Source organism: Podarcis raffonei, chromosome 3 (assembly GCF_027172205.1).
Source record: "Podarcis raffonei isolate rPodRaf1 chromosome 3, rPodRaf1.pri, whole genome shotgun sequence".
Classification (NCBI taxonomy): Eukaryota; Metazoa; Chordata; class Lepidosauria; order Squamata; family Lacertidae; genus Podarcis; species Podarcis raffonei.
In genome coordinates, this window is record NC_070604.1 from 27,917,863 (window position 1) to 27,943,320 (window position 25,458).

General features: G+C 44.7%; 2 protein-coding genes and 1 long non-coding RNA gene across 20 annotated transcripts in view; 1 reads left to right on the top strand and 2 right to left on the bottom strand.

Annotated features, from left to right (window-relative positions):
* Positions 1-25,458, bottom strand: part of LOC128410124 (uncharacterized) — a 149,406-nt gene that overhangs the window by 18,890 nt on the left and 105,058 nt on the right. The window lies entirely within an intron of this gene.
* On the bottom strand, positions 1,008-11,054 carry LOC128410121 (b(0,+)-type amino acid transporter 1-like). The gene is made up of 6 exons (XM_053380898.1): positions 10,007-11,054; positions 6,595-6,728; positions 4,036-4,165; positions 2,347-2,471; positions 1,644-1,731; positions 1,008-1,461 (listed from the first exon to the last, which is right to left on the bottom strand). The coding sequence occupies exons 1-6, from the start codon at positions 11,012-11,014 to the stop codon at positions 1,228-1,230; spliced, it is 1,719 nt and encodes a 572-aa protein (XP_053236873.1). The 5' UTR covers positions 11,015-11,054; the 3' UTR covers positions 1,008-1,227.
* PUM2 (pumilio RNA binding family member 2) overlaps positions 17,648-25,458 on the top strand; it is a 59,491-nt gene continuing 51,680 nt past the window's right edge. For 6 of the 18 annotated variants that reach the window (XM_053380883.1, XM_053380885.1, XM_053380884.1 and 3 more), the window contains exon 1: positions 17,815-17,871. The gene's annotated coding sequence lies outside the window, so the exon portion shown is untranslated. Of the gene's footprint in view, positions 17,677-17,769; positions 17,872-18,852; positions 18,872-25,458 lie in introns of those variants that run through there. The other 12 variants (XM_053380877.1, XM_053380892.1, XM_053380878.1 and 9 more) reach the window with 7 other exon arrangements.

Below are 25,458 nucleotides of genomic sequence, written 5' to 3' on the forward strand. Positions count from 1 at the left end.
GGCATAAGCCTAAGCTACCCACAAGCACTTGTGTCATGCCAGTTTGCAGAAGAAAACTCACATGAAGAAGCTTTTCAGAGTGACAGATGCATGTGTGTAGGTAGTGGCAGGAGTTAGGTCAAAATTTGTACAAAAGTGTGAAATGGGAGCTGTTACAAAACCCTCTATGGAGGTCAACCTCAGCAATTCCCGTTTACAGATTCAACAACAGCCGGCATATGCTTAGAAAGTTTCTTTTCTATTATTTACAAATGGTACGTTTCTATGGTAAGATCTGCATCTTCCCCAGCAGAAAACTATCAAGCCATTACATACGAAACTTCCCCTTGATTTCTATGTGCTTTTAACTGTACAGTGGTACCTTGGGTTACAGACGCTTCAGGTTACAGACGTTTCAGGTTACAGACTCCGCTAACTCAGAAGTAGTACCTAGGGTTAAGAACTTTGCTTCAGGATGAGAACAGAAATCGCGTGGTGGCAGCGCGGCGGCAGCGGGAAGCCCCATTAGCTAAAGTGGTATCTCAGGTTAAGAACAGTTTCAGGTTAAGAACGGACCTCCGGAACGAATTAAGTTCTTAACCCAAGGTAAAGGTAAAGGGACCCCTGACCATTAGGTCCAGTCGTGACCAACTCTGGGGTTGCGGCGCTTATCTCACTTTATTGGCCAAGGGAGCCGGCGTACAGCTTCCGGGTCATGTGGCCAGCATGATGAAGCCGCTTCTGGCGAACCGGAGCAGCACACGGAAATGCCGTTTACCTTCCCGCCGGAGCGGTACCTATTTATCTACTTGCACTTTGACGTGCGTTCAAACTGCTAGTTTGGCAGGAGCAGGGACCGAGCAACAGGAGCTCACCCCATCGCGGGGATTCGAACCGCTGACCTTCTGATCGGCAAGTCCTAGGCTCTGTGGTTTAACCCACAGCGCCACCCGCGTCCCTAACCACTGTATTAAATATCAGTGACTATAGTGGATGGGGGGAAGTGTGTGTGTGTGTGTGTGTGTGTGTGTATGCGTGTATGCATACGCACACCCAAAAAAACACACATACACACCACAATTTACAAAGCTTGTTTCAGAAACATCCAGGTCACTTAATTAATTGCTCTCCAGTTTTGGAAACAGTGGTAGCTTGTGGTGGTTTGATCCCAAATGTTCAGACCGACAGTTCAGACCAGATATACAGACTTTGCCATGAGTCTCTCAAAGAGGGCATGTGACTATTGAATCAGTCCGCATTCTTTTCAGTTGGGGCAACCTCCAGAAACAGCTGAAAATGCATAGTAAATTTTCTTAAGAAGGTGGGGTGGTACTTGTAGTGAATCAGGGGGAAATAAAAGATGATCCCACTGGAAATGAATAGGATGACGTAAAGGAACTCCATTTGGGGCTGGTCAATGATGGGTGCCAACACAAGGTATATAGACGCCATCAGGAAAACTACTGGTATGACGATTGGTATCTGTGTAAAAAAAAAATTTGTAAAAAAAAATTATAGTCATATATTTTAGAAGGATTCCCCCCCCCCCCCCGGTAACATTTTTTTTTTAATCACAGGTTGTAGTCCAACAAAATCTGGAGGGCCATTTTTCTCTTTAATCAAGAACATAGTGTGTTTAAGCTGTCTTCTTTTTAAAGTCTCACCTTGTAAGATCTTGGCAATTCTGGTTTCTTAATCTTTAAGTACAGGAGACCAGCGACAGTTGTCCCGTAAAAAAGCCAAGCTGTAAAACTGTGCAGAAATAATGTTAGTAGCATTTACTCTAGACATGAGCCTTCCTGACATTGTAGGGCTCCAATGCAGTTCAGCCCTAGCCAGTATGGCCAACAGTCAGAGTCAAGTGGGGCTATAGTCCAGTAACACACACACACACACACACACCACACAATTACACTTTTATTTCCTTCTCTCAGGCACACAGCTTGAATGGGTGAGAGTGATCTACCCAGTCAATCATTGCTCTCCATCTTGCAAAGATTATCTCATCAGGCAGTCTGTTCCATGTAATGTAGGAATTGAGTCTTTGGAACATGCTCACATTATATCTCAGACAGGCCCTGCCTCTGTTATCTTTTTTGCTACCAGACCGTCCTTTTCCCACAAGGCTTTTCAGAGGAGATTTTTTGAAATTGTTTTCACTTTCACTTTTCTTCTTTTTACTGGTGTTGCTTTTATGGTTATACTGCATTGGCATGCTTAATGAAATTAATGAATGGCTAAAAAGTTGCTATCGATTCTTTCATTGCTTTTAAAACAAAAGGGGGGAGGGAAGGCTGTGGAAGCAAAAATAGAATTAATATGATACTGAGAAACCCATGGAGTGATGAGAATACTAAACATACATACCTGAAAAGGTTCACAATCTGACTGAAGCTTCCGGCTATAACCATAATTATCGACACAGCAGAAGTAAATATGAGAGCAGGAGAAGGTGTAAGGTATCTTATGTGAGCCATGGATAGAATGTCTGGCTGAAAATGAAGACACAAAGTACAAGACAATCATCAACATGTTGGAAATGTCATTTTTTTCTCCTTCACTTCAGCGGAGCTTTCGCCAAAGATCAAACACAAGACTCTGATTAGGAAAAGAGCAGTAAACATGGCTGTTGAACTTTGAGAAATAAACAGAAATCGCCACCAGATGATTTCTGTTGCAATACACTTGTTTCATTTTGAATGTCACTGTTTTACCCAACAGCCTGCAAACTTGAAGTCAGGCCTAATATAAAAAAATCCTGGTTCTCTGGAAACTTAACTTGAATGGGAGCCCATTGAATCATAGAGTTGGAAGAGATCCTGAAGGCCATCTAGTCAGATCAGAAGAGAAACCACATCAAGGCACCAGGGATGTCATATGTGTGCATAAGAGAACCACAATGTTATATGTTATTTTGCTTTTATATTTGTTGGAAATTGCCTAGAGTGGCTGGTGCAGTCAGTCAGATGGGGGATATTATTATTATTATTACTACTGCTACTACTACTATACTTGACTATTGGCACAGGTTGTCTACCACAGTGATAATTCTCTTACAAAAGAGAAAAGATGTGAGCAATTACATAAAAAGGGAAGGAAAATCAGAGTACAGTATAGAATTCCTCACCTCATAAATGTCTCGTATTTTTAGCCTTTTATATAGGTCCCTTCCCCGCAAAAAGAATTGCAACTGCTACCCTAGCTGGCTGGTAGGCAGCCACATTAGTCCACAGAGTCATGACCCAGGAGTCCAGCAACTATCAAGACTAGGAGTCAGAGGCTGCAGAAGCTCCAGCTAAATACAGTGGTACCTCTGGTTAAGAACTTAATTCGTTCCGGAGGTCCGCTCTTAACCTGTTCTTAACCTGAGGTACCACTTTAGCTAATGGGGCCTCCTGCTGCCGCCGCACCGCCATCGTGTGATTTCTGTTCTCATCCTGAAGTAAAGTTCTTAACCCGAGATACTACTTCTGGGTTAGGGGAGTTTGTAACCTGAAGCGTTTGTAACCCAAAGCGTTTGTAACCCAAGGTACCACTGTAGTAAGACCAGGTGCAGGGCTTTGAGCCTGCCTGAGCCTGAGGCTGACAAACATGAGCCATCAGAAGAACCTCCTATTTTTGCAGGGCAGATCCTGGACCCTTACAGGTACTTTCGCCTGAGCCTATAATGCCTCCCCACAGAATCTCACCAGTCCAGCAAAACAGAAAGTACACCACACAGGAGGCTAGAGAATGGAGGAGGGGTGCCCATCTTTAGGCCAGACGGTTGCCCCTTTAAGAATATAAAGTTAGTAACAAGAGGGCAACGCCTGGAAGAGCTGTCTGGAGGCAGAAGCTTAAAAGGGCTCACGTCTGTTCACTCTGAGCTCTCCATGGTGCTGCTACTCCTGCCTTCTCTGTAGGGTCTGGCATCAGACCAGAACATTACACAGAAGAGTCAAACATACATGTAATAGTAAGAGATGTGTTTCGCTTGGCTTGCATTGCAATGGATGTAAGAGACTAAACCATTGTTTCACACAAACACAGGAATATCAGTGGGTTCACAGCTCTTACCATGTGGCCTTCTCTTGCTGCAATATAACACATGCGGCCTCCGCTGAAAAATGTTCCGTTTGCTGATCCAAACGAAGACATTGCAACGGACAATGACATCAGCCAGACCCAGCTACCGAGGACCTTGTTCCTAAAGAGGGGGATGGAGAAGGGATTATGACAGTATGACTAAGAAGGGAAAGCAGCAGCCTTGTTTTGTTAAATCACAATCAACTAATGCGTCAGTAGGTATTACTGTACTTGAAAAGCAAGCCAGTAGGAGTGGAGGCAATTTTAATGTGAAGCTCCCTGGTTGCACTTCCTGGAACAATCAGCAAATAAAAACACAGATAGCCTTCAAGATCTGCACATCCCTGCATTTCACAACACAATTTTGCAAACAAATAATGCATACAAAATGCATATATTAGGATAAGATGAGAATGAAAATGCACGTATTAGTGCAAAATTCATAAATAATGAGTCTCCTGTTTGGAGAGCTGTCTGGTCCAGCTCCAATTAAGAACCTTAAGGAGGAAGACGGAGGCCTTGGAGGTTGTCTGTCATTAGCATCAGTAAGACAGCAGCCTTCAAATAATAATAATAAATTTTTATTTGTATCCTGCCCTCCCCAGCCGGAGCCAGGCTCAGGGTGGCTAACGGCATAAAACTAACACAGGCACATAGCTCACCTGATCTGTCTCCCTTGATGAAGTTAGATGCATTTTATTCTGCTGAAATTATGGTTATGATTTTTCATCTATACTTATAAATTAGCATAGACAAATTATGTGCAAATCCTGTGTCCTCTTTTGTTTTCTCTTTGGGTGATGAGTTTCCTCTCTTTTTGATAATGTGTAAGTGGTCACCCTAATCTGCTCTAGGAGATACACAGTTCTGTTGAATGCACCATTTAGTTCTTCTACCCCCTTGTTGCCTTCTCCCTGGAATGACAAGGTTAATCAGGCAGGAGAGGGTGTAGGACTTTAAAGGGGTGGGGCAGAGAACTGTAACAGAGAAGAACGGTAACAAATAACTTGTTAATCAGGAGTAATAGAGAAGGCAGTGCATGGAAAAGTTGTCCTGACACAGTGAAATGAGCTTTGTCACTTGTCTCAGTATATATTCATCATGTGAATGGGTATTAACATAAACTCTATAAAAAGATGCATCATAAGCATTATGTGGGGCAAGTTTGATAAGGCGCAGACTGAAACCAGCTGGTAAAGGCTTGAACGTTTCTGAGATGATCCCTATATATAGGCAGGTTGATGCTTTGCAATTGACAATTTCACTTCTTTTGTCTTTGCAGAACCATAGCGTCTCGTGCACACTCAGACCCCAGGCTTGTGTAAAAGCCCAACACCTTCACTGCCCACTTTGTGTAGCACGGATCATCCCCAGGAAAGCTCATAACACACACACAAAAAATCATCTTCAGGGTGACACAGGATGCTTTGTTGCTTTTTTCCGGACAGCAGCAGTTAAAGGGGTGTGTGGGTGTGTGGGTGGGTGGGTGGGTACACATGCATACTAACACTGATGCGACTTGGTTTTGCAAACTCATTTTATTTTGACTGACTGAGAGTTCAGGGAAACTTGAAAGCCTGAAATAGCCTTAACTATTGGTTGCATCCAACCAAGTCATCCTGTTAGCACAAGGACTTCTGCCTGTGGAACAGGACTTCCTCTCCCTCTCACCCCTAAGTATTGTGACACCACCAAAAAAAATCTGTTCTGTGTCTCTCCCACCCACCCCCCAGTCCTCTGGAGAAGCTTTAGGGGAAGCAGAGGGAAATGGGGGAGAACAAGGAGAGGCCGTTCTATTTCAAAGGTGGAATTCCTTGCAGTAAAGGGATGACTTGATTGGATACAACCCATAACCAAGACAGACATCACTGTGTCTTATTTCAGTTTGGCTTTCACAATCTGTTCTCACCATTCTACTTTCCTCAGTTCCACATCCCAGTTTTTCTAAGCTGGAGGGCTGACACGGTGGATTATGGTATTCCTGTGACAAGTGGATTATAGTATTCCAATGACAAGATCCCCATAGGCAGTGTGGTTTTGGCTTTCCCTTCCTCCTTTTCTCCAAACCACAGCCATCCGCTGCAGCTTGCCTGATGGGGCAGAGCCTTAGGCTAGGTTCCTAGCAAGTGACTCACTAATCCTGAGGGAGAAGCATAAAGTGGAGGAGAGGTTGATGCATTGCAAACACAATGGCAGAGAGAATCGGCTCCTGCTGGCGTGTTCGCACCCTGCCAACATCCCCACCACCTTGCTGCTCCCCCTCTTGGCCAGCAACAGCATCTCATCTGCTGGGAAGCTAGTGTAGCAGTTCCATCACTCTTGCACCCATGTCTGCATTTCTTCCAGGATTCTATACTAGAGAGTAGATACTTGACACACTTGGGAAAAATACTATTTCCTGATGTGGGGTGATGTGCAGTGGTAACAGAAAAGCCACTTTCATTCAGCCTGCAGCTGAACGTCGATTTGCAGGAACTGCAGAATGAATAACATTGGGTTGCTTTGGGTGAGCATGTAGGTAAGTCTTCAGAGCTCTGGAGCGTCACTCACCCCCACGTAATGGCCACAGCACCTGAAGACAGAAGTTCAGCAGAAGTCATGGCTGCAAAATAGCTCACATTTACCAGCAAATAGAAGCAGGTAACTAGAGGAATAGCAATCATCATGGCCCGTGGAAGGTTCACCTGGAGAAAGAGTAAAGAAAATCAAACAAGGCCTGATATGCACCTCTATATTTGAACTTTTTACTGAACACACACACACACACGAGTTGTTTCCCCCAAAGGCCCCCAAACAAAGAGCCGCATCCAACAAGTTTTAAACTCAGAGTAAACCCATTGAAATTAGTGAGCATCAGTAAATTGTGTTCATTAATTTAAATGGGTCCACTCTGAGCATGGTAGGCATTTGATACAAGCCAGGGGATTGTGGGATCCAGGCAACCAAGAATCATAATCAAACTAGTGATGATACTAGAAAGCTTCCAACAGTTCAGTCCTTTCTACGCTGCTCATTTACACTAGCTGGAGATCATACTTTTATAATGTTATAGAGAGATTAGGTAGACTGCATAATTAAGGCTGCAGTCCCATATACACTTACCTGGGAGTCAGTCTTAATGCATTCAGTTGGACTTACTTTTGACCAGACATGCCTAGGCACACTTAGATTAATGTAAATCTCATTGACAACAGGAGGACTTACTTCTAGCAGTCAATTCTGGGAACTGTAGGTCTGTGAAGGGAATAGGGATCTCCCAGCAACTCTTAGCACCCTTATCAAGCCACAGTTCCCATGATTATCTGGGGAAAGCCCAACTGTTTAAAGTAGTATCATACTGGTTTAAAGGTACCATGCAGATGTACCCACTTGGCTTAAAATCTAACCCAGTTAAGAGCTCAGGATAATTCAAAAGCTTGCTCACTATTTTGGGACATTTTTATTGTATTGTCCAGTTTTGGATTCGTAGGACTAGTATCTGTTTTCCTGAACAAATCATAGTTATTTCCTCACTCCTCCACTCTCTCCTTTAGCGCAAATGCATCTTCATCGTCACTTACTTAACTGATGGTATAATCTGCACATCTTTAGGAAATAAATAGTGAAAGCTGACACTGATTGACTAAAAACTAGGCATTCTATAACCTTAGACTTTGCTTGCTATTTAAGCTATAAGTGGTAAAAAGTATCAATGTTCAGTTTGCACACGTATCAGAGCTGTAAGGTGCACTTTACAAGTTTGAACTTTAAATCTCAGCTGAGACCTTGGATTGTTGACCCCTACTATTGTACACCATTTGGAAAGCCGCAATTCTTAGATTCACGATTTGTGAACTCGGAATTCTTGTTACAATATTTGTATGCCTTGCGACTGAGTGCTGCCATCTCACGTCATAAATGCAAAATTTCAGGAATCCCATAGTTTGCCAACCATTTTTCTCATTTAAGGAGGCTCCCATCGCATCTCTCTAAACAGCAAAAACAAGATAACAAGGGAGCAAAGTTATCAGCCCAGGGCTAAAAGTAAACAATTTGCAATGTTTGAAAATGATGGCATGTAAAAAAATTAAGAGCTGTAGTCAGCTCTGTGGGAACAGAGTTCCACTCCTGCAGATTCACTGTCTTCTCCCTACATGACTCCAATATTTGCTCATCTTCCCCAACCCTCTGGAGCTGATTTTTGTGGGTACATGGAGCTGTAGGGAAAAGGGGGGGAGTGGAAAGTTGCCTGGCAAAAGCGGAAGTCTGCTGCGCAAGTCGAATAATACAACCCAGAAATAACCACTCATGAGAATGTGCCCAGCACAGAGATACGCAAGTGATGCACTACAAATTAAAGCCATCAAGGTAACATAATTGAATCGAATGCTACCACACTTGTCTGAAAACAAGTAAAGTAATCTATAACTCAGAAAATCCACCCAGGTAAGTGAGAATTCCAACTGAATTGAATGGATAAAAGAGTTTTAGCTAGAGTAACTTCACACTTTATTTCTACAGGCACGTTGGGTGTCAGTGAAATTTCAAATACAGGATGCCAGAGGACAACATTATGCAAGATTACTGGTGAGCATTTTGCCATGTGTATGTGTAGAAACCCACTGCCTAAGATGCTTTTCTAGCCTAGGTATGCATGGCTCTTATATATGCATAATTTCACAACCATCGGTATGTATACTAGAACTGGTCCAGATCCCAATTTAGCACTCTGGAAGCAGCCTGATTCAGTCAGAAGGTTGTTCATTTTGAGTCTGGTCTGTGTCTGAATCCTGATTTGGAAAAATGAAGCACACTTCCTCCCCCTTGTCATCAAGATTATAGAGAATTTTTTTAAAATGGCTCTCTTTCTTTCATTGTTGGAAGTGTTGGGATGCAGCTCAGATTGTATTGGTTTGCATGGGGAAAGAGGAGACCGAGAGAGGAACCTCCAAACTTCCGGAAGTGTCTCAGTCCTTTGTCTGTGCTGACCCTCATCAACTCTAAAGCAATCACCGAATCTCTTGATATAAAAAATAAGAAGGCTAAGTTTATTATAGGAAATACATGCTTAGATAGTAAAGGGTTTCTAGTTCTAATTAAGTTGGAGATGCAAAGGGACATGCCTGCTCCTTGATCTGGCTTCATAAGGGCTAGTTACTTGCTGTTTTGTTTTTTTTAAATAGGCCAACCAGCTATCGACTGGCATGTCCAGAATGCAAGCAAAACTCAGACACGTGGGCTATATGTCATCTCTAGGTGTGAAATCTGCCAATCTAAGTGCAGTCATACCTCGGGTTACAGACGCTTCAGATTGCGGTTTTTTTGGGTTATGGACCCACCGAAACCCGGAAGTACTGGAACGGGTTACTTCTGGGTTTCGGTGGTTGTGCATGCACAGAAGTGCTAAATCGCACTATGCGCATGCGCAGAAGCACTGAATTGCAACCCATGCCTGCACAGATGCTTGCTGTGGGTTGCAAACGCTGCAGGTTGCGAACGTGCCTCCCGCACAGATCACTTTCACAACCCGAGTGTCCACTGTACAAATACACACATATACACAATATAAAATATAAACAATTCAGTATTCTATGTCTATCTATCTATCTATCATCTATCTATCTATCATCTATCTATCTATCTATCATCTCTATCTATCATCTATCTACCTATCTGTCATCTATCTATCTATCATCTATCTATCTATCTATCTATCATCTATCTATCTATCTATCTATCTATCTATCATCTCTATCTATCATCTATCTATCTATCTATCTATCTATCTATCTATCTATCATCTATCTATCTATCATCTCTATCTATCTATCTATCTATCTATCTATCTATCTATCTATCTATCTATCTATCTATCATCTCTATCTATCATCTATCTATCTATCTATCTATCTATCTATCTATCTATCATCTATCTATCTATCTATCTATCTATCTATCTATCTATCATCTATTCTCCACTCACCTCCGGCTTCTTAATCTCCTCCGTCACATAATTCAGGTTGTTCCATCCATCGAAAGACCAAAGCCCTTGATAGAACGCAATCCCGATAACCCCGGCTTCCAACCTTGTGTTTTGAAAGGCATTCTGGAAGCGGTGCGTTTCCCCCTGAACGAGCAGCACCACGCCTCCCACCACGATGACCAGCAACGCCAACAGCTTGGCCACCGTGAAGACATTCATGACGGAAGTGGCCAGCCTGACGCTGAGGCAGTTGATGAGAGTTAAAAGCAGGATGCAGGCCACAGCTGCGCATTTGACCGCTACCTGGGGAGAAGGGCACCCAGGATGAAAGGCGGCCACAGTGTATTCAGCAAAGCTCAGGGAGATGGCCGCCACACCGGCGGGTCTCACGACAATGACAGAGGTAAAGGCAAAGAGGAAAGCGGGGAGGGAGCCAAAGGTCCGCAGGATGTAGATATATTCGCCTCCCGACTCTTTAATTAAAGTTCCCAGTTCAGCATAGGACAGGGCCCCAAAAGTGGACAATATGCCACAGGATGCCCAGATGATGAGGCTGCCAGCCAGGCTGCCTATGTTACGCAGCACCCACTCTGGGGACATGAAAATCCCCGAACCGATCATAGTGCCAGCAATTAATGACACTGCGCTGGCCAGCCCAATCTCTCGCTTCAATTTCAACATCTCCGTTGCTGTGCTTGGCTGAGGGTTGGCTGAGCCTGGTCGGCTTGGTCTTCCCTTTCCCGTGATGGAACTAGTAGAACTTGCTTCTTGAGAAATCAGCACATGACAGCAGTGAAATAATAAAAAGAGAGCTTTCCCTTCTAAGTTAATGATTATATGCAGCCAGCAAAAAAACAACAAAGTGTCTTGCCATGTGCGACTCTGGCAATTGAGTTCCTTGAAGTATTTCCTCGTATTGGCTTGTTTTAAGAATTGTTGAGAATTACAAGGAGGCGGGAGACAAGAGTTTTTGTTTCGTTTTGACACAGGCCCTGCGGATGTCTTCATCTTGAGACCTTCCGTGCAAGGAAAAAAAAAAAGAAGAGGATTTTTTTCTCTCTCTTTTGTGTCTCAGAGTTTTGTGCTTCCTGCTTCTAGTGAGATTGGCGACAGATAAGCTGCCACCTTCCCTGTACTTTATTCTTTGTGACTGATTAATAAAACCCATTTGAGGATAGTTCACAGCTAGCTCTGCCGTTGGTTGTGTTCACTACACACCATACATCAAAGCACATTGCTTCCTGCAAAGAATTCTGGGAAGGGGAGTTTATCCCTTGCAGTGCTAGAGTTCCCAGCACCCTTAACAAATGGCCGTTCCCAGGTTGCTTTGGGGCAGGGGTCAGCAACCTTTTTCAGCAGTGGGCCGGTCCACTGTCCCTCAGACCATGTGGTGGGCTGGACTATATTTGGGGGGGGGGGGAATGAATGAATTCCTATGCCCCACAAATAACCCAGAGATGCATTTTAAATAAAAGGACACATTCTACTCATGTAAAAACATGCTGTCCACAGCCAGACTGAGAAGGCGATTGGGCCGGATCTGGCCCACGGGCCTTAGGTTGCCTACCCCTGCTTTGGGGAAAACTTTGTGCTTTCAAAATGCTTTAAATCTGCTGCGTGGATGTCACCGCAGATATAGATTATTGTTATTCTGTTAGTATTAATTGCCTTTATTTGTCACTTACTACAAAAATGTCTCAAAGAAACTTTCAGTTAGAAAAGCATACATTAAAAAAATCTAAAATACTTCATAAAATAAATAACATTAAAATAAAAGAAGATTTTTGACTATGTTTTCAAACACCATTTTATGTCTGAACATGTGAATGAAACAAGTTTATCAACTGGACAAATAAGAAGCAACCAAAAAACGAGCACAACACATTCAAGAAGTTTGTTTATTTATGTAGAAGAGAGTTGTGCAACCTCATACTTTTCTTAGGGGGAATGACATAATTCGCTGGGAATGACATATAAATCTGCCGCTAAAAAACGCATCCAGCACTAAAGCAAATTATCGTCTCACCAGCTGCCAGCAGCAGACGGCAAATGACCGTCCACTTTACGTAACGGAGGGATGGGGGGGGGGAGAGACATTTATTCCGCAGCTTTTTTACCCAGCGATCGATAATGATCCCGCAATCAACCGCGATCAACCACCATCTCACAGGGATCTATCTGTCGATCGCGGTCAACCGGTTGGACATCTCTGACCTATCCCATTTTCATGTTTCTGGAGAGTGGCTGTACCATGGGAAGAATGTGAGCTTATCATTTTGCATGGGGATTATTTGAACGTCATGATGGCTCTGAATGAAGTCAATGACTTGCATGTGATCTTTATCTGTTTATGACCTTTTGCACCTTTTAATGAAGGCATGGCCAAAACCTAAAAGGTTGGGCATCCCGCATTTTAAAAACAGCTATTTCTGGTTTTGTTGGTTTTAAAAAAGCATCCGTACATCCCATAGAGATTCTGTGGTTGCAGCTAAACTCCCTTTGTACCAGCCACCTGTTGCCATCTACTGGTCTTTAACCAGTAAAGCAACCAGAATTTACAAAACGTGACTACAGTGGTACCTCGGGTTAAGTACTTAATTCATTCTGGAGGTCCGTTCTTAACCTGAAACTGTTCTTAACCTGAAGCACCACTTTAGCTAATGGGGCCTCCTGCTGCCACCACGCTGCCAGAGCACGATTTCTGTTCTCATCCTGAAGCAAAGTTCTTAACCCGAGGTATTATTTCTGGGTTAGCGGAGTCTGTTACCTGAAGCGTATGTAACCTGAAGTGTATGTAACCCGAGGTACCACTGTACTATGTGTGTGTCATAAAGGTAAAGGGACCCCTGACCATTAGTTTCAGTCGTGACCAACTCTGGGGTTGCGCGCTCATCTTGCTCTATAGGCCGAGGCAGCCGGCGTTTGTTCGCAGACAGCTTCCGGGTCATGTGGCCAGCATGACTAAGCCGCTTCTGGCGAACCAGAGCAGCACACAGAAACGCCGTTTACCTTCCCGCCGGAGTGGTTCCTATTTATCTACTTGCAGTTTGACGTGCTTTCGAACTGCTAGGTTGGCAGGAGCAGGGACCGAACAACGGGAGCTCACCCCGTCGCAGGGATTCGAACTGCCGACCTTCTGATCAGCAAGTCCTAGGCTCTGTGGTTTAACCCACAGCGCCACCCGCGTGTGTCATATATACCTTCAAATTAAAGGTGTACATGCATGCCTATTTAGTTAAAACAGAACTCATGGCCTTTCAGACGTTACTGGACTCCCAACGCCCATCAGCCCTAGCCAGAGTTCAGGGATGATGGTCACCAACTTGGATGGCTTCTACAATAAGTAATGATGGCCACCAGCTTGGAAGGCGTCCAAAGAGGATTAGACAAGTTCCTGGAGGATAAGGCTATCAATGACTCCTAGCCATGTTGCTTATGTGCTATCTCAGCTGTCAGTGTCAAGGGGCTGTCAGGAATGCAGTTTCACCCATAGGTCAGGAAACGGACTTGAGGTGTGAAGTGCAATCAGCTTTTACTCACAAAAGTAAAAACACAACAGAGTTCATCTAGGCTAATCTGCCCTAGATGTTGCTGGGAGTAGCACCTGGCCCCTCCATCCCTCTCAAGCCCTCTCCTTCTGGACACCTCCCAAGCAGCGGTAGACTCCAATGAGAGGGAGACAACCTCCTCTCCGCCTGTTTGGCATGTTTGGCCTGTTGCTCAGCAGTATTTTCTCACCAAAAAGTATTTTCCAAAAGAGCCACTGTGGTGTAGTGGTAAGAGACCAGGGTTCAAATTCCCAGTCAGCCCTGAAGTTTACTGGGCCAGTTACAGTCTTTCACAGGGCTGTTGTAAGGATATATTTGGTGGAGAACCATTTGCACTTCTTTGAGCTCCTTGGAGGTAAGGTGGAATATAAAGGTAATACTAAATAAATAGTGTATAATACATGATTTTTATATTTGGAACAGCCTGCGAGGTAGGTTAGGCTGAAAAAGGGATTCCCCCTTCACCCAGTAAGTTTCATACCTGAGTGGGAATATAGGTCTGCTTTTATTTATAACTTTTTATTGGCCCAATGTTGGCTTCTGTATTGGCTCCAATGCTTTCTCCTTACATGTAAGGCTTTCTAACTTTCTTTGTTCATTCCACGATGCCTATTGTGCACAAGTTCATCTGCTGTCAGACTCTTGAGCTCCTGCAGCTCTATGCCTTTCCTTCTATTCTCATTGTAATAAAAAAAATTAAGGTCTTATATATATAATAAATGTTCATAAATGTACCAACCAAGCACGTACATAGATATGTAGACCACATGTCTGGAAGACCATCCTGAAACCATTTTGACTCCCCAACTGACCAAATGTTTTCTCTGCAAGGAGGGAGGGGGTGAGGGCACCTTCCCATTGTCTCAGGAATTGGGTAATCACCATCTCAAAGGAATGGGCAGACTACCAGGAAAGGTAATGAGATAAGGCATTATCAGATAACCTGGCAGACAGGAAAAACAACAACATTCAAATTTCTGTTGTAGACCGCCTTTTCTGATGTAGGTATGATGTTTGTGGTGGGTGGTCTTGGGTTACACCCCTTCTGTGATGTATGTATGATGTATGGAGGGGTGGTGTTGAGCTCCACGGTAGGGAATTTAAAATGTCTGTATAAGAGCAGGCACACCTTTGTTCTGGGTCTGCCTCCTTTCTCCTGCGTGTGAGGGGAGCACCCTGTTGCAACAGCTTTAATAAAGATCAGGCTTGCTAGCTGCTTTGCTTCTCAATATTCTCTGGTTGGCCTGTTATTTTCTCCTACCGATAGGGAACCCACTTAAGGACTCTATTGGGGCTCTTGGATACCCCATAAGGGAAGAAGGGCAGATTTTGTTTACAACATCATATGATGACATAAGGTTTGGTTTCACATTTATTAATTTTGTCCTCTTGTGTTTCTTCTGTAGAGTCCTGGAGTAGGAATGCACGTTTGTTCTCGCTGTGACCAAGATAAAGACAGCTGCTGAAAGATAACGGCAGCCACGTTAGGAACTCTTCCACCATTTAATCAACAACAACACATCTGACAATTTGTCCTGTGAAATGCTGACTCACTATTTCATATATAATGATATGACTTATTTTCCTACATACATAAAAATGCAAGGCTGTCGCCACGCAGCTCCCCTTGGAAGTTCTATAGCACTGCATCACAACTCTCCCCAGTCGGGGCTGGAGAGAGGGGAGGAAAAGAGAAGGCAAGTTGCACAATGACATGGGAGTGAGGAGGGTGGGATACTAAGAGGGGGAAAGACATGTTTTAAAATATCTGCAGGGAGGGACGTAAATGACAGTTTTAAACAATGGCAGAGGTTTGAGTAAAGCACTATGGAATATAAGAGTGCTCAGCATCCTTTATCTCTCTCACATGATGCAGCTGAGAAATGGAAGATGGAGAACTTTGAGTAAAGTAAGAAAAGAAGACACTGAAAGTGGGGGAAATGTCTGCTTTAAACAAAGCAGATGTTTGAGTAATGCAGGGGTTGGCAAGGTTTATCTTGCCTGGGCCAGATTGGTCCCGCGGAGTTCCCTTTGTGGCTGGATTGTGCTTGCCCATGATTTTCGGCATCTGCGCAGACGCGATTTCCGGCACTGCGGAAGCAAGTCCCCGCACCGCGCTGTGCCGGTTTAGCGCAGTGGTTTAGCAGGCAGCTCAGTTTGGGGGTGGCTCGTGGGCCGGTCAAACAACCTCCGCGGGCTGCTTCTGGCCCATAGGCCTTAGGTTGCTGACCCCTGGAGTAAAGCAATGCTGGAGGGTCACCAAGGAACAGTTTGTCTAGCTCAGTATTCATTGGTAGCAGCTCTCTTGAGTTTCAGACATAGAATCTTTTGCCATCCCTACCTGGCAATTCCAGGGGTTGAATAAGTGCTCTTTTTTTCCTACCAGAAATGACATTCTGGGAATATACAGCAGAGGTACATGGTTTACACCCTGTGATGTACAAAATAAAAGCAAGCTCAGTTGGTTACATGCTGATAACGCCAAGGTTGCAGGTTTGATCCCCGTATCGGACAGCTGCATATTCCTAGATTGCAAAGGGTTGGGCTAGATGATCCACAGGGTCCCTTCCAACTCTATCATCCTATGAATTAAGGTACAGTACGTAGTTCCTGTGCCTAAGATCGCACCTCAGAGTAAAATCTCTGTGGAGTTGCTGCAGCAACCATTGCAGCAATTTTTTGCCTAACTTACCAACAATCCCTCTTGCTTGCTTGAAGCAGCACTGAAGAGCTTCTCTAGAAAAGGCACCTGAGCTCTCTTTAAGCATTTATTACAGACCCCATAAGCTGTTGCGCTATCCATCTGGTAAAGAGCTGGCTGTAATATGCAATGATTTTTTTAATGGGATTGGAACAGCGTTGGCTCATTCAGTCTAGAGAGGATGGGCCAGCCAGACCAATATGATCACAAACTTTGTCACTTGCTGAAGACAACCGTATGAGAAAGAATCCATTTGCTACGATGTTTGTAGTACACTCATATATTGCCAGCAGTTTACAATTTGCACCAACCACAAACCCTGACTTTATTAGTTAATGAAACGGAAGCGGCTGTACAGATCTTGTTATGTACTGAGTTGCAAATATAGAGCATGAAATCCACTCTCGACTCCGAGTATATTTCAGATCTCATCATCAAGGAAACAGAGGTGGGTTGTGACCTTGACTGTGACCTATATATCATAGCTATATGGAAACAGTGGCGTCTGTTGCCTCTGGAAAGTGTGTGTGTGCTTCAGGCCACACACCCCTGCCCTGCTAAAGTCATTCTGTCTACATCAGCTCCATCCATGGAAACTTCTCCTAAGAGCCATGAGAGTTAAATTTTCAGAGGAAGCATACAGTATCTCTGAACACCAGTTGTAGGCTTGCTGCACAATGGGAACAACTGACGGAGGAGACCAGCTGCGCCTCCTATTCGCCATGGGGCCGCTGTAGAGGCAGCATTGGATCTGCTGTCTCTAGGGACGCTGCCGCCCGAGGCAGTCGCCTCACCTTGCCTGATGAGTGGGCCAGTCCCCATGAGCAGTTTCGGTGTTGGTTTTGAGCATGACGGTTTCAAAGAACCGCAACTGAGAAAGTGCATTGCATTTACTGGAGTCCCCGCCTCCCCGCCCCCCAAACCGTTCCCATGCATTTGAACGGTCGCCCTCGGGAGGTGGCGGACTCTCCTTCCTTGGAGGCTTTTAAGCAGAGGGTGGATGGCCACCTGTCATGGGTGTTTTAGCAGAGATTCCTGCATTTCAGGGGGCTGGACTAGATGACCCTAGGGAGAGTTCCTCCCAACTCTAGGATTTGCAACGGGTCCTGGGAACGCGAATGCGCGCTGGACGTGCCCACAGAGAACCGGAAGTATTGCGCACCGGCTCGTTTTCACCACCTCTTTGGTTTTACAATGCCTTTGTGCTTGGGAAGCCGTTCCTCCTCCTCTCTCGCGCCGCGCACGTTGGGCGGCGACGCACGCGGCTCCCGATACGCTCCCTTTCCTCCTTCCCTCCCTCCCGGCGTCGACGGACGGACGGGCCGGCAGCGCGCATGCGCCGTAGCGCGTTGCCGTTGCCGCCGCCGTTGCTGCTGTCTATGCCCGTCCCTCTCTTTCTCTCAGTCGCTCGCCATGTTGTTGTGAGTCTCCCTCACGGCGGCGAGGGTGGAGGAGGGGGAGGGACCACGGCGGCGGCGGGGGGAGGAGGAGGAGGGGGAGGCGGGAAGGCGACGGGGTGGTTGGGTAATTATAGGTGAAGGTGTACCCGGAGGAAGGAGGAGGAGGAAGAGGGAGCCCGCCCCCCCCCCGTGTGTCCGTTACAGGCACACTAGCCCGTGAGTATTCGGCTGCTGAGGCGATGGGATGAGGTGGGTGGGGGAGGGGATGGAAAGGCCCATGGAACGGCGGGGGAGGGGGAGCGCGATTGAGGGAGGAGCAGGAGGGCGAGTCCATTATTATCCTCGCCCGCCGCACGGTCGCTCACCCACGTCCTATTGTTTCAGACCAGGGGATTGGAGTATTTTCTCTTGGGGGGGGGGAGAAAGACAGACAGACCAGGAGAAGAGGCCGCCGCTGCTGCTGCAGCTGCTCCGGGCCTGAGCGCACGTCTTCGGTGCCCTCTGTCTCCAACCCCCCCCCCCACACCAACCTCTTTCTCCGGCCCTCCCTTTGTGTTGGCGAGCACTAGGCCCGTCGGGCAGGCCCTCGCTGCTGGAGGCGGCGGGGAAGCCATAGGGAAAAGCGGGGTGGGGAGAGAGGAGGAGGAGAAGAAAGGAGGGCGCCTGTGTGGGTGTGGTGCTTGCTTGCTTGCTTGCTTCCTTGCTTGCTTGGAAGCAAAGAGAGGAAGGAGTCAATATGGTGCTGAGGACGACGTCTGCACGGCGGGCGGGCTGCTGTGTCCTGATCCGGGCAGCTCCGTCTCCTGCTTGTTTTGTTTCGCCCTCTCCGTTTTAAAACGTCTCGTTTTGCTTCGTCTCTGCCAAGCGGGGAGCTCGAGACAAGCGAGAAAGATAATTTTGGAAGTGGGTGGGGCAGTGTGTTGTGAAAGAAGGGGGATTGTAAGAGGGATTTCCCCCCCTGTTTTTGGTATTGGGGTGGGGGAGAAAGATTTCAGTTTCTCCTCTTTAACAGAGAGGGTTAGGGGAATGAATAGGGTTTGTGTAGGTTTCCCCCCCCCATCGTGTTTGAAGGCCTGCTATTGTGGGGCAGCAAAGAGGCGAGAGGGTTTTTTTGGGAGGTGCCAGCCAAAGGACTGTTAACCACAGCAAAGAACACGAAGCAAAAAGGTTAAATCTTTGCCTGCAGAAACTGGTCTGACACGCTCAGCCTAATTTGGTGAGCCTTCTGTGGGACTAAGATAGTAGCGAGGAGGCTCTGAACCGTGGGGTGCTTTACGGAAAGTGGGTATTGTGGATGGGTGCTTGTTGTGGTGTTGGTCCCTTCTAGCCAGGGGACTGCATTTGATGGATTGGTAACCTGAGAAAGGAGAGAGATGTAACAAAAGGGTGCACAGAAGGGAAATGGCAACTAAAGAAGTGGAGATGGTAAACAGGAACATTCTTCTGTTACACTGGCTCAAGGGGAGGGTGTGCAAAGGAAATATGTAGACTTATTGCACAGTATGTCTTAAAACATTCATTGACATAGTAATCCTGGTTCTGTGGGTTGTTTGTTTGATTCCTATTGTCAGTTCCCCCTGTAGAAGAGTCTGGATGCCCCTTGTATAGTGTACACATGATTCCAGGTGAGGAAATAGGTTACAAATTGATGGGATTCTGTTGATTGGAAGACACTTGAGAAGGTGTTTGGGTCTGCTGGAAGCATCCATGTGGCTTAAAGTGTGAGTTCTTGGGATTTGTTGAAAGGCCAGCCAGAGAGATGCCACAGGGAATCTGGAACATGGTGACTTGAAAATTAGTCTAGTTAGGAAGAATTTGTGAGGTGAACTTATTTTGGTGTCTGGGGAAGAAAAACTTAGCACGTCTCTGTGGGAGGATCAGCAAGAAGTGTGGTGAGGGCCGCAAGAGAAGTCAGCAAAACAGGAACTAGTGTGGGGGAACTGTGAACAAGTTTGGTTATTGGAGGTATGGTAAGATGCTGAGTAGAAAAAAGGGAAAGAGTCGGATATGCAAGACATGTGGTGGTCATACAGGCAGATTTTCTCTTGTTCAGTAGAAGGTTTGAATAATGTGCCTTAGGAAAAAATGTAAATATAGTATCTGTGTGAGGAAGCAGTTTGCATGAAATGAGTAACTGACATTTGATTATACATTCTGGTAAATGTGGTTTCACATACAGCATTCCCCCCCCCTTTAGTCTTTAAGGAAACAGTTTTTTAGGTAGGGTATGTGAGTTTAAGTGTTGACTTCCTCTGCAGCAAATTATATTGGAGCATGCAACTTTTCAGACCTATCAGTGCATTATACATTTCTGTTGTATATTGAGGAGGGCTAATTGACAGCTTGTTCATTTTTATTAAGCATGGTAAACAAGCATATGTTCTAATGTATTTATCACTGTAATGAGTTTTGAGAACACTTTCCCCCCCAATTCCAGATTAGTGATATAGTAAGGTAAAATTCCAGAGTTTAAAAGAAATATTTTAAAATAAATAAACAGCTTGGTTCTCTGGCAGGTGGTAAATCTTTTTGGCTCCATGGGACAGATCCTTATCAGAATCAACCCTGTGGGACAAATTTGACAGGTGGGTGGGGCCACCCACCTCTCATGTTATGATGAGGTCATGTTCAAGGTGCTTTGAAGTATAGACTTCAAAACAACTTGCAAGGTGCTGCTGAATCAGGAGGGGGTTTATGACCTATATCCAAAAATAAAAAAATAAAATAAAAAAAATCTTCTGGAGACAGTGAGGAGGCTTTCTCAGAAGGCCCCTAACATTTCAGCTCCTGGAATGAAGGAACCTCTGTGCCTTCTGCCCACTACTTTGCCACAGGAAACAATGGAAGAGACTGAAAGGACCTTACCTGGGTGCTTTTCTAATTTCCTTCCCAAATACATATGCATACATACTTTTTGAGTCCTTACTGCTGCTGCTGGTGCACACCGAGAGGCAAGAGTGAGAGAGTGCCAACTGACTGGCTGTCCCAAGGAATGCACAGTATGCAGAAGGCAAAAGCAACTATTCAGAAATGAGCAGCAAGAAAAGGAACAGTTGATACTACACACTTGAGGAGCAGCCCGTCTGTCCAGGGGCAAAGCAAACAGAGCCCAAAATTTTACTGTTGCTGCAGCAACTTTGAAATGGGCAGGCAATGCCTACAACGGACTATTTTCTCCCCTCTCAGCGGGGGAGGAATTTCCTGCAAAAATGGAGAGTGGAGGAGCCTTTGTTTTAGCAGGCAATGTGTTTGCAGTGAAATCCTCTGCTAAAACGGATGTTTGTTTTCTTTGTTTTAGCAAACGCCTTCTTGATTTAGAAATTATCTTTGCCCATTATGTGATGTCATAAATAATGTAAATTGGTGGGTTTGGTTTGGGCAAAATGGCCTCACTGGCCAAGATTGGCCCATAGCACAAAGGTTCTCTGGTTTGTTCCATAAACATCTGAACTAGATGGGTGGGACTTAATGTCTCTGTAGATGTTTCCTAAACTTAACACCAATATATGTGGAGAAGCTTAAGTATAAGGATGCTCAAGCAAGAGGACTTCCCTTCTATCTTCCTTTGAAATCTCATGAGCCCCTCAGAAAGCCTCATTAGGAACCACCCACAATAGCATGGAATTGCCACATTGTACCAGTGTTCACTTGTATTGTTGCATACTGTTCTCAGTCTGGAAAATGGCTTTTTAGGAATAGAGTGGGAAAGGCCTCTTGTGGAAACATCCTCATGCTTGCTGTTTTCTGGATTAAGCTTTATAGGAAACATGGCATATTCTCTAGTCCACATTGAAAAACTATTTTCAGGGTGTGATCCTATATGCCTCTCATGCTGGGAGGTGAGAGTGAGCAGCCATTGTTATCTTGGTGCAGCTACCGTTGCATCTTATATGGGGTCAGCCCCATACATGAGATAGGAAAAAACTGCTTTGGAAAATGGAATAACATACAATTGAGCAATATTTTGTCTATGGCAATATTGCCAGTATCCACTAATCATGGGTTGTTGTAGTACTGACCCCCATACCACTCTTAGGATTGAGGGAGTCAGTGCACTGATGGTGATACATGCCTCAGGACAGTCTTCTACCAATCCATACATACTCATGTCACTGTTCCTCCTCAGGCAGGTGTTTGGGTCTCATTATGTTGCATACTGCTCAAAATAATTGCATTTAACCACACACAAGGGGAATGAAGGACAGGCTGCTGAGTATAGTACCTTCATTGTCCCATTGGCAGGAGATCTGCAGAGAGGACTCGTGTCCCTCCTCGCTCCCAGGATTCAAGACACACTGTGGCAGAAAATAAATATTTGCCAAAGGGAGAACAGGAGGAACCAAGACAGAAACCATGGTATGCCACAACCACACACTGATAGCAGACATCTGCAGCAATTCACTGCATTGGGCAGTGGTGGGAAATCTGGCTTTCCAAATGTTGTTGGACTGCAACTTCCATCGGACCCAGTCAGTGCAACCAGTGGTCAGGGATTATTTGGAGTTGCAGTCCAACATCATCTTGAAGGCCACAGGTTTTTCACTCCTGCCACATGGGGTTGGGAAACAGGAGATTGGAGCAGTAGCTCCAGGTGGGGCATGGGGAGAAAATGGCTCCCTCGCTGTTTACATGCTTTGTCTAGCAGCAGTCATGTTACAGACACAAGAGGAAGCTCCTTCAATTTGAGGCAATTCTTCAAAAATTACAGAACAGTGCCTGCCTGGTCAGCCAGCAGGCAGGAAACAGATATCATTGGGCTGCCAATGTCAAGACCCAGTTATGAACACCAGGTTCCTGTAGGTTGCAAGAGGAGCCCTGGTAAAGCAGCTGAAATTTCACATGCAGGAGATATTGTGTTCAAATCCAGGTATCACTAGAAAAGGAAAGGGACTTTGACATTCAGGAACATCTGAACCAATATGCATGAGCACTGAATAGTCCCGTACACCTTTTGACTGATGCTTTCCCCCTCTAAACTGGGTGCTTCTATACACCCTTGTATCAGCACTTACCCTACAGCACCCTGAGTGGCATGTCCTTTTGCCATCCTGGGAACCTGATTGATCAGAGAGTAGAGGGTCTCTGGCTCTGGCCACTGGTAGCAAGCTACGTGTCCCATCCTGAGTCCAGCTGAAGCTAGATTGCATCTGGGGATGGAAAAGGTGTCCCTAGCTACCAATCCCGAATAAGAAAGGAACAATGCACATGGGAAAGTCATAGCACTAGCACCTTTAAGACACTCCATTTAGGAATATATTCACTTTTGATATAACTTTTGCACATAACCTGTGAGGAGCCTGCTTAGAAAACATATCATAGAGGAACAGCTGGGAGCATCCTGTTTACGGTTGACCATAATGACATGGATCTCCTTTGTGCTACTGTGTGTTGGTAGGTCTTGTTCCATTGGGAGAGGACCTGTGGAGATAATAATAGACAAGCAGTCTGTAGCTGGAACACCCTGACCTGGGCACACAAGTAGTAGGTGTTTTGAGGAAACAAGAAAGCTGAGCGGTGCCAATTCAGTGTTCTGCCAGTACTCTTTCCTGGCCTTCCAACTCTCTGTGGAGGTGGGGGATTTCAGTGACTCTGTCAATAAATCCCTTTGGATTGTAGTGGAACTCTTGTGTGCAATGACAGTTCAGTCAGCTTCATTTATCTGTGCTGTGATCTGATAAGGCAAAAGTGCTTGAGTGTTTGGCCGGCAGTAACAGTGGTTGGATTCTAGTGCCTGGGCTTTGCCAATGGAGAGGCTTGCCTGCATTTGGGAATGAGTGTTTTCCTTGAGTAGGTGACACTGCTCCCTTCTGGAAAAGAACTTGAGACAATGCAAACAGAAACAAGTAGTCTTCAACACTTGAATGGAAAGTACAATAGTTGTGATAAAAACTCAACAGGTAAGCTGATCCTAATAATGGATTTAGCACTAGCCCTTGTTTAGTGCTATGTGAACAAGCTGAGCCCCCTTCCACACATGTGCATTTCCTCTTCCTTTCTTCAGACTCTTAACAATGTGGAGTTAGGTTAAAATAAGCCAACTTTACACTGTAGTTTGTGAAGCTGAATTGTTTAAACTACGACAATAGATAATGGTAACTACACTTCCTAGTTAGAATGACACTGTAGTTGACAGTTGAAATGAGCTAAAAATGGAAGCAAAAGCTTCCCAATGCCTCTTGGCTTTGCGTTAGGAGGATGGGGAAGTGGAAGGAGGGTAGGTTTGTTAATGTAGCATGAAAAGACATGGTTTAGCCCAACATTTAAGTTCTAGGTTCTAGGTGACAAACAATAGGGGCTAGTGGCTGGGTTGAGCTTGCAGGAGCTGCTTGTTGTCATGCCGAGCTTGTGAGTTTCCCAGGAGCATGTGATGGCCACTGTTGGGGACAAAATGTTGGGCCAGTTGAACCCGTGATCTGGGTAAGATAATTGCATCATGGACTAATAAAATAATTTGTTGATGCACTCTTAGAACTTCTTTCTGCCATATTTGATAAATTCTAATAACGCGAGTTGCCAAAATCCTGGAGATTGAGACAGTTTAAGAAAGGGGTGGTTGGAGAAGAGAATCTAGGAAACCACAAACCAGTCTGAATTTGATATCAGGGAAGATATTAGAGTAAATTATAAAGCCATTAACTAGTAAGTGCCTTGTGGTTTGTAGAAGGTGGCATAGGTTTAACAATAATAAATTCTGCCACACAACTTCATTTTTCTCTTTATTAGCTTAAAGGGTGTTGGAAAACTGGATGTAATGTATATTTTTCTCATTACATTTTAGTTAGGAAACTGGGTAAATGTGAGTTAGATAATGATATTGTTGGAAAACTAGTCTCTTGAGTACACCATGCCAGAAAAAACTGGAGGGAGAATTTTGAGTGAGAGCTCGGTCTTGGTACTCGTCTACATTTTAATGAAACCTAAACATTTTATGAAATCAAAACTCGTCAACATTTTATGAAACTTAAACAGCAGTGACTTAGATGAACAGGTAGAAGGATCCTGATCATATTTGCAGCAGATGACCCTACTGGTAGGGATAGGTGACACCACAGAGGAAAGGAATAAAATTCAGAATTAATGTGAATCTGGACTGAGACTTTCCAGGAAAATCAACAGAAACCAATGCAAAATTTTGCTATTACACAAAAGAAGATCAAATAAGCAGGTGCAGAATATTGAGTACCAGACTTGAGGATAATGCATGTGAAATGGATTTCAGGATTGTATTTGATCACAAGCTAAACACAAGTCAACATGTGGGGCTGCAAAAAAGGCTGATGCTATTTTTAGGCTGTTTTAATAGAACTATAATTTCCAAGTCTTAAAGTGGCTACACTTTATTCTGACCTCATTTGTAATCCCCCAGTCTTGGGCACTGCATTTGAAGATGGATGTAAGCAAATTGTAATGGGCTTAGAGGTGGTTAGGAAGATCAGAAAATGTCCTTTGAAGAAAAGTTGAATTAACAGGGTATGTTTATTTGGAAGAGAACATGATGATAGCACAAGAGGCAAAGACTTGTTTTCTTCTGTCCTATAGTACAGAACTAACAAACATGAGTAGAAATTTCTTGATGGTAGGAACAACTTGGCAAGAGGTCTGCCGAAATAGGATGGAACTTTTAGTGGTGAAATAATTTGCATGCAATGGGGTTAGTCATAAATTGGTAGTTTCCACAGCTTTTGTTAGTCCTAATGGTTACTTGGTAGAAAAGACTGTGGACCAGATCCATATACAGACGTACCTTGGAAGTCAAACGGAATCTGTTCCGGAAGTCCGTTCGACTTCCAAAACGTTTGACTT